The sequence below is a fragment of the Nelumbo nucifera genome, chromosome 6 (genome assembly GCF_055504915.1).
Source record: "Nelumbo nucifera cultivar China Antique chromosome 6, China Antique-T2T, whole genome shotgun sequence".
Lineage (NCBI taxonomy): Eukaryota > Viridiplantae > Streptophyta > Magnoliopsida > Proteales > Nelumbonaceae > Nelumbo > Nelumbo nucifera.
The window spans coordinates 66,267,352-66,285,557 of record NC_142654.1 but is presented as its reverse complement, the minus strand read 5'-3'; the positions used below and the strand labels follow the sequence as shown (position 1 = coordinate 66,285,557).

Sequence of the window (18,206 nt, the reverse complement as noted above, 5' to 3'; positions counted from 1 at the left end):
GCATATGCAAGAATCTTCCATCCAACATAAGTGAATTCATAGAAAGCTTATCTACAATATCATTGAAAATGACATCATTTGTAGTGCAATTATCAACGATAATTGTAGATAACTTTCTATCAATATTCCAATCTAAAAAACATTCCACTAACATATCTACAAGAACATCTTTTGTGTGTGGGCAAGGCATATAAACAAACCTATAACAATAGATAAAATAGAAAAAAAAAGCTAAACAACAAAAGTAAATATAAAAAATGGCAAAACTTACTCAAGAATACTAAATACTATACTATTAATGAATTATTATATTAAAAATGCATACCTTATAATTCGACTTTGTAAAACCCAATCAACATCAATGAAATGTGCTATAACGGCTATAAACCCTTTCTTCTAATTATTAGCAGTCCACGTGTCAGTTGTGATGGCTATTATGCTCTCATTCTTCTCCAACAACTTAATTGTCTTTTTCATTTTTTGCTCAAAAATCTTCAGAATATCTTTTTTAATTGTATTTCTCGAAACCACTATAAATGTAGGTTGTAGACTATATGAGTACATCCTAAGTCCAATGTGATTGACCATAGAGAGAAGATACTCATGTAGAATGATCATATTAGCAAGTATCTCCCATTGAGTTTTCTAGATCAAATGTGTTATATGTGACTTTAAACTTTTCATCATTCTTATTTTGACTTGCCCCAAAAAATTGTTGCCTTATATCCTGTTAATTACGCTTTGGGCACCTATGCAAATGCTCGTGCAAATGTTTAGTTCCAGTTTTTAATTCCCCACCAAGCTTCTTATTAAAGTAATTACAAACTGTATTGACTTGTCCATCAATAGTTACTTTTTTAAAATGTTCCCATACAATAGAAATGACTCTCTTTTAGATGGTGCCTCTAAAGTTGTGGTACTTGATTCAAGACATCAAAATTCAAGACTAACCTTAAAGAAAAAAATATATTTTATAAGTAGTTAAAAAATGTTAGACAAATAAACCTAACCCTAACGGCCTAACCCAACCCTAAACCCTAAAAAGGGTTAGTATAAGGAAAAATGTGATCCATTCCTATTTTCATCACTCATGTCTGGAAACAGATGGATAGATGAAGTGTCACTCTCCTTCTTTGTGAATGGAAATAAGCAATGTGTAGAAATTTTATTTCTTGCATGACCAAGCATAATGTTGAAATTATATTTCTTTAGTCGTCTCCCTTAAATTGATCATCAACTTGGATAGATTAAAATCTATTAAGAACTAAGACTCTAATAGCATCTTTTTAAGTTTCTTTAAACTCTAGGGATTCTCAACATTTATATATTTTCTATAGGGGAACCAAATTAAAACTTGAATGGCCCGGGCAGCAGATTTTTTTAATGGAAAGGAAAGCTTTATTGATTATCTTGTTTTTAAATGCAGCAGATTACCCTGTACATCAGAAGCAAAAATTGCTCTATATACCAGCAAATGAACTAAGAAACAAAAAAATTCAAGGTATTGATTATCCTGTCTTTTAATGCAGCAGATTACCCTGTACATCAGCAGATAGAATTGGCAATCACATGCCATTCAACTTTTTAGAGAGTAATTGAATTGGTTTCATTCACAGCCTATAATGGGAATCTATAGATCTAGCAGTTGGGATTTCAGAGAGTAGCTTAAGACATATTGTTACTTTTAACCATATTGTAGCTCAAGGAAAAATCCAGTTACCCTGGACAACAAGAAGGATATTTGAAATATGTTCTTCTTGCTGGAGAGAAGATTTTCTCTGAGGTTCTGTCTGCAGATTGCTGCATTTACCACATGCTTGTTGCTGTAAAATATTTGCTTTCTTAACTCATTATCTATGAAAATTCTACAGATTGTAGATCAAGCACATGCTACCATTTTAGCAGGGGGCACTCCGCACTCTGCAGCCCATAGAGGAGACAAGGGAACGACTATTCCCATGGTTACTGCCTGAACAGTTGAAGTTTAGTTTTTGTAGAAGGAGCTCTGCATGCATTGTTTTAGTTTTACCGTATCTTATTACATAGTTTACATGCTTCAGGGATGTGAAAAGTTGAAGAGGAATGAGGGAGTCAGTCAGTGAGAGAAAGGAAGACGTGTGATTTTTTCCTTGAGCTCATTTTCGGCTGTGTGATAAGAAAAAAACAAACTGTAAATCTGTAATGTAGAAACGAATGGACAATGAGAGTACCGACTACCGAGAAACACAAAAGAATGAAGGAAGAATGGGAAGTCTGCTACTACTTCGGCGGCGGTGCCCGGCGGTCGACAGACAAATGAAGAGCAAGAAAGATCGAAGGAAGATTGCAGATGCAGACTGAGAAGGTAAGAAGTCTCGAAGATGAAGAGTCGAAGACTGGACTGAAGGATTGTAGAGTGCAGATTTAGATGCACCTCTGTGCTACGGTGGTCGGCAGCCGACGCTTCCTCTGTGCTACGGTGGCGGCAGCGCCGGACGGTCGGCGGTTTGCGAAGGTTGAAGACTTAAAGGACTCTGAGTTTCTTAGACTATAGCTAACTGCGATTCTGTGAAGGGTGAACTGTTGAACAGTTGAAGGAAGACGAAAAACAGTAAACACTAAACACCGAACGAAATAACTCCTATTAGGGCTAATACGTTTTAAAAAACACACGTATATATATAAGAGTAAATTTGTAAATAACAACCGGGGTCGGGTCAGGTTCGGGGATTTATAGGAAGACCCCATCCCCGCCCCGTAGACCTGTTCATGGGTCGGGTCGGGCCGGGCCGGGATCGGGTCGGACTTTCACACTGTATTAACAGATTTTTCTAAGTCCCGAGCCCGAGCCCGAGCCCGGCCCAACCATCGGGCCTACAATTTGGGCCCAAGCCCGGACCTATAAAAAGACCGAAGTCTGAGCCTAGGCCCGAGCCCGAAATTTAGCCCATACTGTTACTATTGCTGAAGCCGCTAAATAGAGAGAGAGAGAGTGAGTGAGAGAAATTATAAAGAAAAGAATAAAAAATGTATATATTAAATTATAAATATATATTTTAATAAATATTATATTATTTATATATTTTATATAATATATAAAATACATATTATATATTTTATAAAATATATAATGTTGAATCGGGCTGGGCTTTTTTGACAAATCCTGAGCCCGACCCAAAACACAGTTGGGCTTACTGTGTTAGGCCCGAGGTCAGGCCTGCGGGACTAATTACATGACCAAGCCCGACTGGGGTGCGGGCCAGGCCGAGTTGGGCCCTCGGGCTACCCGACCCATGAACAGGTACACCACCCTATCCCTGATTTGGGGCAAAAGAAAATTCCCTGAACCCAACCCGTATGCATTTGTGACCGAGGAAAATCCGCCCTGTTTTGAACGGGTCAGATTGGGGACCCAATCTTGTGGGTAAAATTGCCACCCCTATTTAGAAGGTCCAACCTTCTACCGTCCAATTATACATTGGGCTCTACTACATCCCTATATGTATTCTACTACATCCAATCTCTTTATTTTCTCTAAATCTAGAAATGGGTGTCTCTGAGTTGGGTTGAAGGGGTCTCTACGGCTCTTAGCGATCCCACCAGTTATGTTATAATTATTTTTCTACTTTTTAGAATTTTATTAAATTTATTACATAATTTCTTTATTTTAACTATTTAAAATCTAGTTATGTTAAATATTTTGTTATTTAAAATACTTAGTTATTTAAATACTTATATAACATGTAAAATATTTAAATTTTAAAATATTAATTATTTATTGAATTTAATTATCCATAAAATCATAATTTATACTATTATTACATAATTTCATTATTAATTTTGTAATATATTAAATTATTATTAATTCGAATATTATCTTATAATTATTTTTCTACTTTGAAGAAACTATTTAAATTTATTACATAATTTCGTTATTTTAACTATTTAAAAACTAGTTATGATAAATATTTAGTTATTTAACTATTTCAATAATTAAATAATATGTAAAATATTTAAAATTTAAAATATTAATTTTTTATTGAATTTAATTATCCATAAAATCATAATTTATACTATTATTATATAATTTGTTATTAAATTTGTAATATACTAAATTATTATTAATTCCAATATTATGTTATAACTATTTTTCTACTTTGAAGATTTTTTTTAAAATTTATTACATAATTTCATTATTTTAATTATTTAAAATCTAGTTATCATAAATATTTAGTTATTTAAATATTTAAATAATTTATAAAATATTTAAGTTTTTTGTTATTTGAATTTTATTTATTTAAAGTTATTATATATTATTAAACATTTGAAAAACATTTAAATTGATAATCTGGAAAAAAACATAATTTAAATTGTTAGTACATAATTTTGTGATATATTTTGTAAAATAAAATTATTTATTGTGTTTTTAATAAATATTTTAGAGTTATTATATAATTTTGTTAGAATATTTAAATAATTTTTAAAATTTTTAATCAAAACTATCTTTAAATAGATATAGATTAAAAAGTAGAAAGAGGATAAATAGGAATTAGATATAATTTAGGAGAAAAATTCTTTACTAAATTAGAGACAATTTAAAAGATAAATAAAAATTAGAGATAATTTTAGAGAAAGTGAGACAGTGAAAAAGATATTTAGTAGAAATTTTAACAAAAGATATTATTTTAATTATTACGATTCAAAAATAACGAAAAAATTTCTAAACTCCTTGTTTTAATATATATACAATCGCCCGAACAAACACTGTTATCTTATTCGAATCCGGAACGGCGGCGGCAACCCCTTCGCCTCTGGTCTCTCCCTCTCTCTCTTCTTCTTCTCCTTCTTCTCTCTCTTCTTCTTCCTTCTCTCTTCCCCCTTCTTCGTGTCATTCTCAGACCGCCTTCACTCTGTTCTCAATCACATAAAAGATTTGCAACGGCGGAGCTTCCCCTTATCCTCACTCGAATCTGGCGATTTCTCAGTCGTTTTCAGTCCTACTATCCTTCCCAATTTCTTTTACCCACTATTTCGTTGGGATTTTTAACGTTTGGGTCATTGGCCGAATCCCCTGCGTCCTATAAACTCGCCGTTCGAACAGAAGAAGCTACAGCAGGGGCGATCGGCGATTTCGTCATCAGTCGAGAATAACCCGGTGACCGGCGATTCCCGTCCTTTCACTTCCATTAGTTTGCATACAGCCATCCACGAAGTTCATCATTGTGCGGGGGCGAACAATCCGAAGCCGAAACAGATTGAACCCCCCTGTTCGCTGAACGATTTCAGGCCCAAACATCTACAGGTAAGCATTTGTGCTCATACTCTTGTTCTCTCTTTTAGCTATTTTATCTTATTATTTTTTTGTCTTACCATAGTTGGAACTTGAAGGAGGGAGACCGCCGATAGAGCTGGTAAGGAGGTTTCCCCAAACCAGCTCCGGTAAACTCTCAGCCCCGATTCAGCCCAGTAACCATTCATTTCTCATGCTGTATTAAGTTATTTTTTCATGGTATATCCTATCTCCTTTTCTAGAAAGACAAGACTGCATCGATTTAACCATTTTGAGAACAGATTTACCTTGTTCTGGTTTTAACAATGTTAAGAATCATTTTTTTTTTCAGTTTCAATGAATGTTAATCCACCGAACCCTAGCCCAGAATCAGATGCACCCACCTTTCACTGCACATCGGCGTCCATGAACGCGGAAGCCGCCGGCGGCGAAAGAAATCAGTCGGCGGTCATCATCGTAGTTTTTGGTGCGTTCAACGATCGTAGTGGAAATCCTTTGCTTTGCATACTTTAATCATCTCTTCATTCGAATCCTTTGCCTTTCTTACTCTATCCTGCAACTCCTGCAAACAACAAACAAATCCAAAAATCCGTCAATTCTAATAGACATGTATCGGCTAACATGCTGCATCGTTTGCAGAGTAATTGTTAAATTCTCGAGAGGGCATTGGAATCTCCGACCGGACATAGGAAGGTGCACGTTGGTTCATCCAGAAGTCACATCGAGCCAATATGCACCTATTAAACGCAAGACCTGGATCAAAGAGCCAGATCTTTCCCCAAAACAATTTGAAGGTTTTGATTACAAAGAGATTTGGTTCAGGAAATTTTAATGTTCATGATGTCTCCAATGTAGACAAATTAGAAATAGGACGATAAATTAAAACCCTGAATTTTGATTTTCAAACCAATTTCTAGAATGCAGCCTATAACAACTCGATTATCTCTTAAATTTTGGTGGAATCTGATGAGGGCGGATTTTGCCCTCCAATTATATTGTGACACATGGCACCTTAGAACAATTAGGTGACACCCGAAATTACTTTAATAATAACTTGTCTTATCCAAGTTGATGGTGTTCCACCTGACGGTCTGGCGGCCTGGCACAAGCATGACTTGGCACAGGTGTGACTTGGCAGCCTGGCCCTGGTGTGACCTGGCACAGGCACGAGCTGGCAGCCTGACACAGGCACGAGCTGTCAGCCTGGCATAGGCACGAACTGGAAGCCTGGCACAATCGCGACCTGGCACAGGCACGACCTGGCAACTTACAAGACGTGCTCACCGACAAATTCAATATGCATATCCTAACACTCCCACGATCCTTGGAAGTTGGCCTACGTGTCGAACGATCCGGAGGGTGGTCAACGTGCATGGCGGTTACCTCCAAAAATCTCGGATATGGTGCGTGAAGCCCGCACCAAACAATGCCTATATAAAGACACCAACCCCACGGGCAAGGAGATGGCAAGTAAGTAAGTAAGCATATTCCAGTTCTCATATTTTATGATTTTTAGCTCACAGTCTACTATGAGAGTACTGACTTAAGCATTGGAGCGACCTCGCTGGGTTAGCCACCCCGAGTCCTCTCATAGTTGGTTCCATGCAGGACTCTAAAGAGCAAAGAAGCTCGTCACCTAACCTGCCCATCTCGGCACCCGGTCAGTTCGGCACCTGCCTGTCACCTCACAGGCAACTCAGCACCTCTCAGGCAACTCGCCACTAGGCAACTCGGCACAAGGCAGTTCGCCACCATGTAGCTCACCACCAAGCAGTTCGCCACTAGGTAGCTCGCCACCAGACAGCTCGCCACTAGAGAGCTCTACTTCAGCCTCTGAATCACAGGCCACTTGGGAGTAGACGTCACTGACGAGGTACTTAGCCAAAAAATTGATACATCACAAAAAAATTGATACATGACCAGGAACGGTTACATCATTTGGCGCCGTCTGTGGGAATCACTACAAAAAGCTAAGTTCTCCTCCTCTAAAAAGCTAAGTTCTCCTCCTCTAAAAAGCTAAGTCCTCTTTTTCTAAAAAACTAAGTCCTCATTTTTTAGAAACAAAAGCTCTCGCTTTATACTTTCCATTTTTTATGAACTCAAAGACTATGCAGGGAGCTAACAGATTAAGCAACTCTACCAACTTTATTTTCAATTCAGATAAAACCCCACCAATCCTCTTCGTGAGGTCCCTTCTACAAAGATGAGCTCTTCGTGGCTTTCGTGGCTTTCGTGGGAGTTGGCAGCCAACATACTACATGGGTGCCCTTGCTGGTCGAGCCTTTCAAGGCTCCCGTGTGAGCTGGCAACCCAAAGTTAGTAGTGTTGCCCCCGAAGGTCGAGCTCCTAGTAACTTCTTGTAGGAGTGGGTGACCGGCATTACAAGGCTGATGCAGCACAATCATAGCTCTAAGGCGCCCACCCGGTGGTTAGCGCGCGACCCGGGACGGCCTCCGCAAGGTCCGACGCGGCCTGGTAGCCTGGCGCGACTTGGCGCAGGCATCGACCTAGCGGCCTGACCAGGCGCGAATTGACGAACCGATAAGAGGCTTCCTCATTACAAGACCCAGTCGCCTCTTCGACATGGGCAAAATCAAGGAGCGTGGACTACGAGTCGCTCCCAGAGCCTAAGGGCTAAAATATCACATAAGACCCAATCACCTCTTCGGTATTGGGCAAAATCAAATACCAAGAAGAGTGGACTTCGAGTCACTCCCAGAGTCTAAGGGCCAAAATACCAAACTAGCAAAGAGCTCCTCACCATATAAGACCCAGTCGCCTCTTCGGCATGGGCAAAATCAAGGAGTGGACTACGAGTCGCTCACAGAGCCTAAGGAATTGAATTGACGCTTATGAGCTCAACTAATTATTCATTCCGGGCCAAAAGGAGAAATCTACTCCCTTCGTCGAGTTACTTTTGGCTCGGGAGTGGGGGGCAAATGATGAGGGCGGATTTGACTCTCCAATGATATTGTGACACATGGCACCTTAAAACAACTAGGTGACACCCGAAACCACTTTGGCAACAACTTGCCTTAACCAAGTTGATAGTGTTCCACTTGGCAGCCTGGCGGCCTGGCCCTGGCGCGACCTGGCACAAGCACTAGCTGGCAGCTTGGCACAGGTGCGACCTAGCACATGCACGAGTTGGCACAAGCGTGACCTAGCACAGGCACGAGCTGGCACAGGTGCGACCTGGCAACTTACAAGACGTGCTCACTGACAAATTCAGCATGCATATCCTAACACTCCCACGATCTTTGGAAGTTGGCCCAGTGCCGAACGATCCAGAGGGTGGTCAACGTGCATGGTAGTTACCTCCGAGAATCTCGAACCACTTAGACGACCTCGCAGAAATCTCGGATATGGTGTGTGAAACCCACACCAAACAATGCCTATATAAAGGCACCAACCCCAAGGGCAAGGAGAGGGCAAGTAAGCAAGTAAACATATTCTAGCTCTCATACTTTATGATTTTTAGCTCGCAGTCTACTATGAGAGTACTGACTTAAGCATCGGAGCGACCTCGTCGGGTTAGCCACCTCGGGTCCTCTGACATTTGGTTCCTTGCAGGACTCCAAAGAGCAAGGAAGCTCATCACCTAACCCGTCCAACTCGGCACCTGATCAATTTGGCACCTGCCCAACACCTGGTCAGTTTGGCACCTGCCTGGCACCTCACAGGCAGCTCGGCATAAGGTAGTTTGCCACCAAGTAGCTCACCACCAAACAGTTCGCCACTAGGTAGCTCGCCACTAGTGAGCTCCACTTGGGAACAATCGTCACTGACGAGGTACTTAGCCAAAAAATTAACACATCACAAAAAAATTGATACATGACCAAAAATTATTACATCAGAATCATGTCTGTCAATTTCACCCGCTTACTACTCTTCTCACTTCTTTCGTATGAATTATCTTCAAACGCTTCCTCAATTCCTTGTATCAAAGAAACTTATCTCTCCACTCAGATACTCAGGCAACGTCACCTGATGGAGTCTTTAAAAGGAATTGACGAGCATTGGACGAGATAATTGAGGGGAGGGAGAGCGGGGATGGTGGATTTCTTCCTGCTGTCGGTGGCTTCTGCGTTCATGGACACTGGTGTGAGTGAGTGGCTGATGGATACTTGGTTTGGTGGAGGAGAATAAAAAATGAAAAGAAGATCAAACATCCAAGTTAATTAAAGGTAGGATAAATCTCTTAAATTACCCTTACTATTATATACTGTTTAATTATTGTCCTGTGGATCCTTAAATTTTATGATAATTGACTGGCTCTACCCTGTTAATATTTGTTAATATTCTGTCGAAATTCATACGAATTTTTTTTAAAACCCAACTTTGACCTTCATCCCTCTCCCTTTTTCATCATCCCTCCATTGGCAGTGGCGGAAACTATGAAACTGGCGGTGGTAGTGGTTATGCAGGTGCTGCTAGCAGGGGCTATGGAGGTAGCGATGGTGGCGGGGAGTTGAGGCAGTGGTGGCGGTGGTGGAGATTATGGAGGAAGTGGTGGTGGAGGTTATGGGAGTGGCGGTGGCGGTGGTGGAGGTTATGGGAGTGGCGGTGGGGGTAGTGGAATTTCCGGACGGTAGTGCGACGGTGAGAAAGGTCGGAGATCTCAAATCTGCAAGGAGAAACCAGATCTCAGATCTGGCTACCGCCTCACCGTATGGGGGTTTACGGAGGTCGCCGACAGCATGCAGTGCGGCAGCGACGGCGCGGACTTCGGGGTAGCGGAGAGAGGGGTGATCAGCAAGGAGGTTGTGGACGGGGATGATGTTGAAAGGTTCTTCATGGTCGTTGGCTTGTGGCAGGGTGGAACCGTAGCCGGAGATAGGTTCCGGACCACCACCGCGAGCGGCGGCCGCAGCTGGGCGCTGTCTGAGGCTCATAGCATCGGATCCGCCGTCTTACGTTTGTGTCTCTTTCTGCTGCTAATTCCTTGCCTTTCTGTCACAGATACAGAGAAGCGGGGAGATGATGAGTACTGTTCTGTATAGAGGGAAAAATTAAAATTAAAAGACCTGGTCCCGCACTCCCGCTTGGACTTTTGCATTAATTTGGACAATCAACTGTGGCTTTCAGTAAAAAAATTAATGAAAGTTCACCTGAAACTGTGAAAACTCTTCCGGTGATTAATAGATTAGACTTCAAGATTAATAGATTAATCTTCATAAATCCAGTTGCAGATGCAATGTAAATCAGAATCAAGTGAAAGAGATTTTCATGGACGCCTAATTCGAGTGGCAACGGAGGGTTGAAAGAATGTCTACGATGACGCCAATGGTAGTTTAAGAATCTCAGATGTCAAGGATAAGCAAAGGAAGAATATCTCTTTAATAGCTCGGGAGCTCAACGGAGGGTTGAAAGAATATCTAATCAAGGATAAGCAGAGGACGAAGGAGAGAGAGAATAGAAGAGGGGATGAAATTTGAGAAATAATAGAGGATAAATTTGACATTTTGTTTCCTTTTATTAGCACTTAACACGTTGACAGTAGGGGTAATTTAAGAGATTTACCCTTAAAAGTTTAAGCTTTTTTGGTCCTTTTGTATCTGGTTTAACCAGACACGTTTAGCTAACGGGTAAAGGCCCATTAACGTTAAACATTTTTAATATGCTGACGTGGTCATTTTTTATCGGCAGGTTCACGCTTTCCGTGAACCCGTGGGTTAACAGGATGTGTACTCTGTTTTAGATGTATGCAACATGTGTTTCACTTCTTTAACTGATGATGTTTGGTTTTTAGTTCTGAGAATCGGATTGAATGGTCGCCGGTTTTTCTTTCTTGAGATTGAGATAAATAATTGAGTTACTTGTTGATTAATGGAAAAAAAATTGTAGAATGGGATGGAAGAAAGGATAGGTGATAGGGAGTAAATCAGATTCGAAAATGGAAGATATAAATTATAATAATGAAAATAATAATAAAAGGAGAAAAAAGAATAACATTAAAATTTACAGGTAGGGAAAAACAGGTTTGGGGATTGAGTCCAGTTGCTTAATTTGACAGTTAGGTCACATTTGTTGCCTCATAGGTAAAAAGGAGGAGAATAAGCCTTTAAAAAAAAAGAAACAATAAAAAAACTTAAAAAATAAGCTTGATAAAAATAATTAAAAAATATAATAAATAAGTGACTAATCCAATAGGTAACGGGGCTCCATAAGAAAATAACAAAAAATGAATAAATAATTGATAAAAATAAAAGGAGATAAAATAAAGAAGATAATAATAAAAAGATAAAAACTAAAAATAAAAATAAAAATAAATAAATAAATAAATATAGGGAATATTTTCTTTTATGTTGATTTGTTCTTATCTGTGCTTGATTGTTTGAGATGTCCTGTGAGCCCCACCTATTAGACCTGGGAGAGGGGTGCCTAACTCTCCGAGTCTTACCTGGACTAATTCAGGCTGTTCAGCCAGTGCCTTGGGTCATGAAGTCATTACAAATAAAAAATGATTTTCTTAACACCATTCCCGGAGGATCCATCACCTCTATTTCATTTGATTGATGGGTGGCGACTCCAGCCCAAGTGAGTCATTTCCCGACACTCACATACTTATAAAAGAAATTTCAAATTTTCATTAACCTCTTTCAGACCATTTGAATTTTTCGCATTCAGCATTGCAGCCATCACAAAGAATAGTAAGATAAAATGATCATTTTATGCTGGACCATGTGTATATCTAGCCTTACACTACCATATTGCAACAGGCAAATCTAAAAAGAAAGGGAAGAAAAGAGGATTTAATGGAACCAGAACCTGTTGATACTAAACATGCTATTCCTAGGAAGGTTTGTTTTTATCCTCATATTTTATCCTATCTGAAAATGGAATGGTTTATTCTCTCCATGTTTTCTAATGAGTTGTTTTTTATGTGCCACAGGTCAGATATGCACCAAAAGCTCCTCCTCGTAGAGCACCCATTCCCGCTGCACCTAAAATGTAACATTATGTTGTCATATTGCATCTTCACATGCCATTCGTTATTGATTAAATCCAATTACCTACTTATAACCTTTTTTTGGTCTTGCCTACTTACAGTGAAGAAGTTGAGGATGTAAAGGCTTTTCAAACAAGAGAGTTACTGCGGCGTGTCAATGTACTTTTGTTTTTCATTATTTTCATTATAAGTATCAATTTCCTTATGTTTGATGAATACTATGTTCCTTAAGTCTGTGGTGTGATTTGCTATTGTGCATTTCTAGGAAAGTTCTGTTAATGGAAGGCCTAAAATGGAAAGAAAATGTAAGTTATCTTCTATTGTTTTTCTTATGATGATGTCTGTTAATACTGCATTAAGTTTATAACTCCAATACTTTCTATCCTGGTTTCTAGTTATTTCTTTTCTTTACTCGACTTAATGTTGGTAATAAAGTTAACTATAGGATTTGATGAATTATTCAATGTGACACTAACTTGTATGACTCACTGTTACATCTGTATGGGCTTTATTATGGCTTAACCCAATGGTACTTCTCTTCCATTCCATCTTCCCAATAGATTTCAATTTTCTAGCTTTCATGCTCACTTTTCTATCCTGAATTTATGTATCTCCAACAAATAAAAGTCTTTTAGAATTCATACTGCTTGCTTCCTTTACCCCCAGGTAAATTTACATTTTTAATGATTACGAGGTAATGATCTCTTTAAAATGGTTGTGGGTTCAAAACTTCAGCAACATATCCAAAGATTTCAGATTATTCTGATGTTGAACGTGGATTATATTTTACTCCATTTGATGATCTAAGATTACTGCATCAAGCCTCTTAGTTCTTGTTCTTTTGACTTCTTCCTATTTCTCTAAATAATCTTATTGAGAATATTGTAAGAATCATTTCTCCTTGTGTTTCAGTTTTTTAGATTCACTAATTAGGCTTTTGGGCATGTCACCCATTTTATTTTGATTTGATAGTGGAAGATTTGTTGACATTCCTCTACTATGTATTTTTAACAATGTTCTCAAAGATGTGGCTATTCTTATCCAAATCATTGTATCTCTTGATAAACCCCCTTTCTTCTCAAATGGGCATTACAACTAACTTAACATGCTTTCTGCTAAATCAATCTCTTCAAGGACAAATTAAGATCCATCACCAAGAGTTGTATGCATGTAAGAGTTGTCTAACATTGGTATAATTCCATAACTTTAGAATCAAAGTTTTCTTGATCCTTCTCTTAAACACAAAACCAACTACTCAATTGAAATCATCATTTAATACAAAATTCTATCCTATCATTTGATACTTAACTAGGTTGTCAAAAAAAATGATACTAAACTAATCACTTAGAAGATATCAATAAGAAAAAAGTTCAGTAGTTAGAAATTCTTGAAAACAACTTTTCTTACTAAAACAGGAGGCTAAACAATTTCATGGTCCATGGCCATCATCCATGTGCATGTTTTTGGTGTAAGATCCTATAAGAACATTGCTTTGTTATGTGTTGGGCCAGATGGATGGGGGAGGTTAAACTCATAAGAGGGACCTCCTTGCTTAGCAAACAATTAGTTAACCAATAGAATTCTAGTTTTGAGCCTCCTTAACTCCATGCTATGTATTCTTAAAGGAAGGGAAATTCTAGCAAAAGCATGGATTAGAGTGGGTAAATGGTACTACTTTATTGATAAATCAATTACCTGTTCTTATTTCTGGTTTTATTACTTTCAGCAGGACCTGCACAAGTTGCATTTGGTTTTGGACCTTCATCAAATTATTTTATGTCATATGGCTCTTCAAAAGTTGGTAGTAGTAGTAAATATCAAGGTTTGGGTTCTGATGGTTAGTACACTTCCTTTTGTGGAATTGAGTAACCAATGATGCTAAGGAATATAACCTCTGTAATGCATTTTTGTAGATGGAGTTCATTCATCAGCACGTAGAATGGAGAAAGAATACAAAGAACCCTGGGTAAGCAAACACTAACCTGGCTCCATTCCCAAAATCTCATAATGCGTTTCTCTCTCTCTCTCTCTCATATGCTATCTTACAGTTTCCCTTGATGGCTCTCTAGGACTACTACTCTTACTATCCCGCTGCCCTTCCTTTGAGAAGGCCATACTCAGGAGACCCAGGTAAGTTTGAGGCACATCTCAAAAGTCACATTACTTTAAAACAGAAAATCTAGGGTATTAGAGTTTAACATGATATTTCACTGCACCCATGGGGAAAGAAATAGGGGACACTTTCCTCAACTACATTAACTTTGTCACATAGCTACTATCTTTTGAGCACTTGTTTATAGTAGGCAAAAAAAAGTGTCAAAAGATGTAGCGTTTTCTTGATGCACAATGCTAGGCTGCTTTTGTTTGAATGTAAAAGGGATAGATTACAAAGTTTTTGCTATAGAAGGTGTGGGAATCTAACTAACAATTTTTAGTAAAAAATTGTCTCTTTTGCGTTCAAGCAAATGGAAAAAACCATGTTGTAAGATTGCTCATATTTAGCTCCATTACTTTCAGTACTTCTTGATGACGAGGAATTCGGGGAGGCTTCAGAAGAAATTGCTTATGATGAAAGTTCTGTAAAGTTAGCTACAGAGCTTGACTTAATGGTTGGTAATGATTAAAATGCAAGATCAAATACAATGTTACAGGAAATATTTAGAAGCCTCTTAAATTCTTGTTCAATTATTGACAGGAAGAGAATAAAGAAGCAAGGATGATCTTCCTTCAGCTACCGTCATCTTTGCCCCTAGTTAAGCGGTCAGCTACAACAAACAATGATGGAACCAATAGTGGTTTGAAACAATTCAGAGGTGGGGTTTCTTCAGAAAAGCCCTGCAAATTGGAAGAGTTGCCTGTTGGATTCATGGGTAAAATGCTAGTATATGAAAGTGGTGCCATTAAGCTGAAGCTCGGGGATACCCTATATGATGTGAGTAAGAGTAAATGTGATAGTTATAATCTTGGATCCACTTTCATGTTTCTTATATTTGATTCAAATAGGTTTAGTTGTTTTTAGTTTGCCTTTATTGGCTCTATATATAGATATATAATTCCAATCTTGATTACTGGCTTCTCATTGTAAAATAAAACTTCGAATATTTTTATACCTTTTTTTTTCTAGGGCTCATTGAACCATGGGGCTATTTTTATTTTTTCAAATCGAACTACTATCACTAGTTTCTGGAAAACCATGAACCAAAACTGAACCGAATCCAATCAGTTAACTAGTGATCAGTTTTTCAGTTTTTTTTTTTATATTTATAATATATATTATAAATAAATATATAAATTATAATAAAATACTATATTATATATATAGTGCATATATATTCATTTTTAATAGGACAAATTTCTTAAACTACCCCTATTGTTTAGCTAATTGACTAACTCTACCATTACTGTTTAACTATTGTCTTAAACCACCCATACTGTTTCTAACAATTATCATCGCTGTTAAATCATAACGAAAATAATGAAATGTCCCTTTTTCCCTCTCTCTCTCTCTCATTCTTCTTCCCCTTCATTCTCCCTCATTCCCTCAGATTAAAACTCAGCAATAGCTCCTCCCCGTTTCGGTTTGTCTTTTCTTCTTTCTCTCCCCTTCTTTCCGTCGATCCCATTTTTCGTCTCCCCTCATTCCTTCTCTTTCCCTTTTTCTTGTATCGTCACTATGGCGGATTTGGATCTGGCAGTCCATCTCGTCCAAATTAACCACTCAAATGTGGGGTTTTCATGAGGCATGCTCTGAGCACCACTTGTTTAGAGGTCAAGGTGTTGTTGGAATATCTTCCACCACGAACCAGCCCTGCTTCTCAACTGATGTAACTGCCTTCAACAAGATAGAATATCCTTTATTGCATTGTGCTAGGATATTTGGGTTGCGAGCTACGGTTGCAATTTGCCTGAGGAGTATCTACAATGGGTTGATCGACTATGTCTTGGAGTTCTTTTTTACCTGTAGATTGCATGGATATTGAGGAACAGAGGGTGATGCTTAATTCCTTGTTCCATGGGTTTAGGGACGCAAACAGATCAGATTTGAATCAGGGTATATTCAAATACAATCTGACACTGTGCATGTCAGATTCAATCTGATTGGATCTGATAGGGCTCGATCTGAATTTGAATCCTATTGGTTATTCAGATTTGATTTGATCCGATTTGTTTTCTTTAAAAATTAATAAACTATTAAAATAAAAAATAAAATATACCAATTTAAATAAAGAAAAAACAAAAAAATACAAATATTTGTAATTATTTTCCTCATATATATACATGTTTTTTATAAAAAATAAATAATATAACAAATTTATAAAAATATAATATAAATAATATATTTATAAATAAATAACATATATATAATATATTTATATTTATAAATATATAACACATCGAATCGAATAGGGGTGATCCGAATTCAACCAAATAGATGATCCGATCCTATTTGCACCCCTAAACGGGTTTACCTGGGTTTACGGGTTGTCACCCTCACTATCTCTCTCTCTCTCTCTCTCTCTCCCCTACTCTTTCACTTCTACTGTTTTGCCATTGCCACTGCAAGTTGCAGCGGCAGATTTAGTAACCCCTCTTTCACTCTTCATGTGTGTACAGATTTTGACAGAATGTTAACAGATGCTAATGGTAAGGGTAGAGTTAGTCAATTGTCAGAAATAATAGGGGTGGTGCAAGATAATAGTTAAAACAGTATGGGTGGAGTTAGTCAATACTAAACAGTAGGGATAGTTTAAGAAATTATCCCTTTTAAATATATAGATAATATAAAATATATATGAAAATCATATACAACACACACACACATTGATATACCAGTTGGTTCAGTTAATCATTGATTTTTTATATTGGTGAACCGAAACTGAACTGGTACCTTCAGTTTTTCAAAAATAAACTCACCGGTTCAGTTAACTGGAATTTTTAATTCGGTTTTGTCAGTTTGGTTCAGTTTTTTGGTTTTTGATGATCACCCCAACTTTCTTCTGCATTCCATTCTTTCTTGTTGCTGTGATTAGATATTTATGTTAATAAAAATAGAACATAAATTCTTATACTTTGAATTTTATATGGTTGTAAAAATCAAAATGTTTTTGAAAACTTTTTCATAATATTCTTTGCAATTCTTATGATATTAACCTATAGGAAGATAAAGTTGTAGCTCCATTTACTCCTTGCCATTTTTCTTGTCATTTCTGCTACCCAATAGGAATATATTTTGTCCTTCCACCAAAAGTGTTCTACATTGTTCAACGACCAAGTCTTCCCAAACTAGTATTAGAAAATATTGCAAGTATCTGAATTTTTGTTATAAGAGTAAAAGTAATTCAGTTTTATTGTGATGGACGTACTTAATTTCTTGCTTTGCTTGCAGGTTTCTTCGGGCATGAATTGTGTTTTTGCTCAGGATGTTGTTGCAATCAATACTGAAGAGAAACACTGCTGCATTCTTGGCGAGCTCAACAAGCGTGCTGTCATAACTCCAAATATTGACTCGATCTTGAATAGTATGATCGACTCAGATTAGTTTTTGCTTGGTTACAAGAGATTTTGGCTTCATGAAAGAAACTCAAGATTTAATAGTTGAGGAAAATTGTATACCAGCTTCGTAGTGCCTTGTTTCTACCACAGTAGTAGAATGGACTTGTTACAGAAAGCCATGACATTTCTTCTTCCTTAAGCTATATCATTCTTTATTCCTTAACCATAAATAATAAAAGTTAGAAGTCATTCATTTGATTCAAGAAAAGTTCATTAAATGCCTTGCTTTTTTTTATACACAAAAGAGGCGTGTTGGAGTGGTAGGGTTTCATTCGTGCTTCTCGTCCAAGTCATTGCCCTCTCACAAAAAGACAGTTGAAGATCATTTTCCCAACTCGTTTTAAAACAGGAGTTGAGTTCTCTGATTGTTTATGTTTGGTAGATGACAGTTTAAAGCAAGGTTCAAAGTATCACGACATATTTTTGAATGGA

At 37.7% G+C, this 18,206-nt stretch overlaps 1 protein-coding gene across 23 annotated transcripts; it reads left to right on the top strand.

Moving 5' to 3' along the window:
• Nucleotides 1–4,740: 4,740 nt before the first annotated feature.
• On the top strand, nucleotides 4,741–17,972 carry LOC104606837 (uncharacterized). Of its 23 annotated transcripts, none has more exons than XM_088890637.1 (14): nucleotides 4,741–5,281; nucleotides 5,355–5,488; nucleotides 5,601–5,735; nucleotides 6,394–9,456; nucleotides 11,992–12,072; nucleotides 12,165–12,223; nucleotides 12,323–12,380; nucleotides 12,487–12,526; nucleotides 13,948–14,058; nucleotides 14,135–14,187; nucleotides 14,291–14,351; nucleotides 14,739–14,830; nucleotides 14,917–15,153; nucleotides 17,608–17,972. In XM_088890637.1, exons 5-14 carry the CDS (start codon nucleotides 12,028–12,030, stop codon nucleotides 17,758–17,760), a joined length of 909 nt encoding a protein of 302 aa, XP_088746763.1. In that variant the 5' UTR covers nucleotides 4,741–5,281; nucleotides 5,355–5,488; nucleotides 5,601–5,735; nucleotides 6,394–9,456; nucleotides 11,992–12,027; the 3' UTR covers nucleotides 17,761–17,972. The 23 variants fall into 23 exon arrangements, with proteins under 23 accessions (XP_088746763.1, XP_088746762.1, XP_088746758.1 ...); XM_088890636.1 differs by having other exon boundaries at nucleotides 6,379–9,456; XM_088890632.1 differs by having other exon boundaries at nucleotides 5,909–9,456.
• The last annotated feature ends 234 nt before the right edge of the window (nucleotides 17,973–18,206 follow it).

Excerpts from the sequence above, each read along its gene's own strand:
- LOC104606837 (XM_088890629.1), top strand. Across the intron at positions 12,381-12,486 it reads AGTTACTGCGGCGTGTCAAT|GAAAGTTCTGTTAATGGAAG; the intron begins GTACTTTTGTTT and ends GTGCATTTCTAG. Across the intron at positions 14,352-14,738 it reads GCCATACTCAGGAGACCCAG|TACTTCTTGATGACGAGGAA; the intron begins GTAAGTTTGAGG and ends CATTACTTTCAG.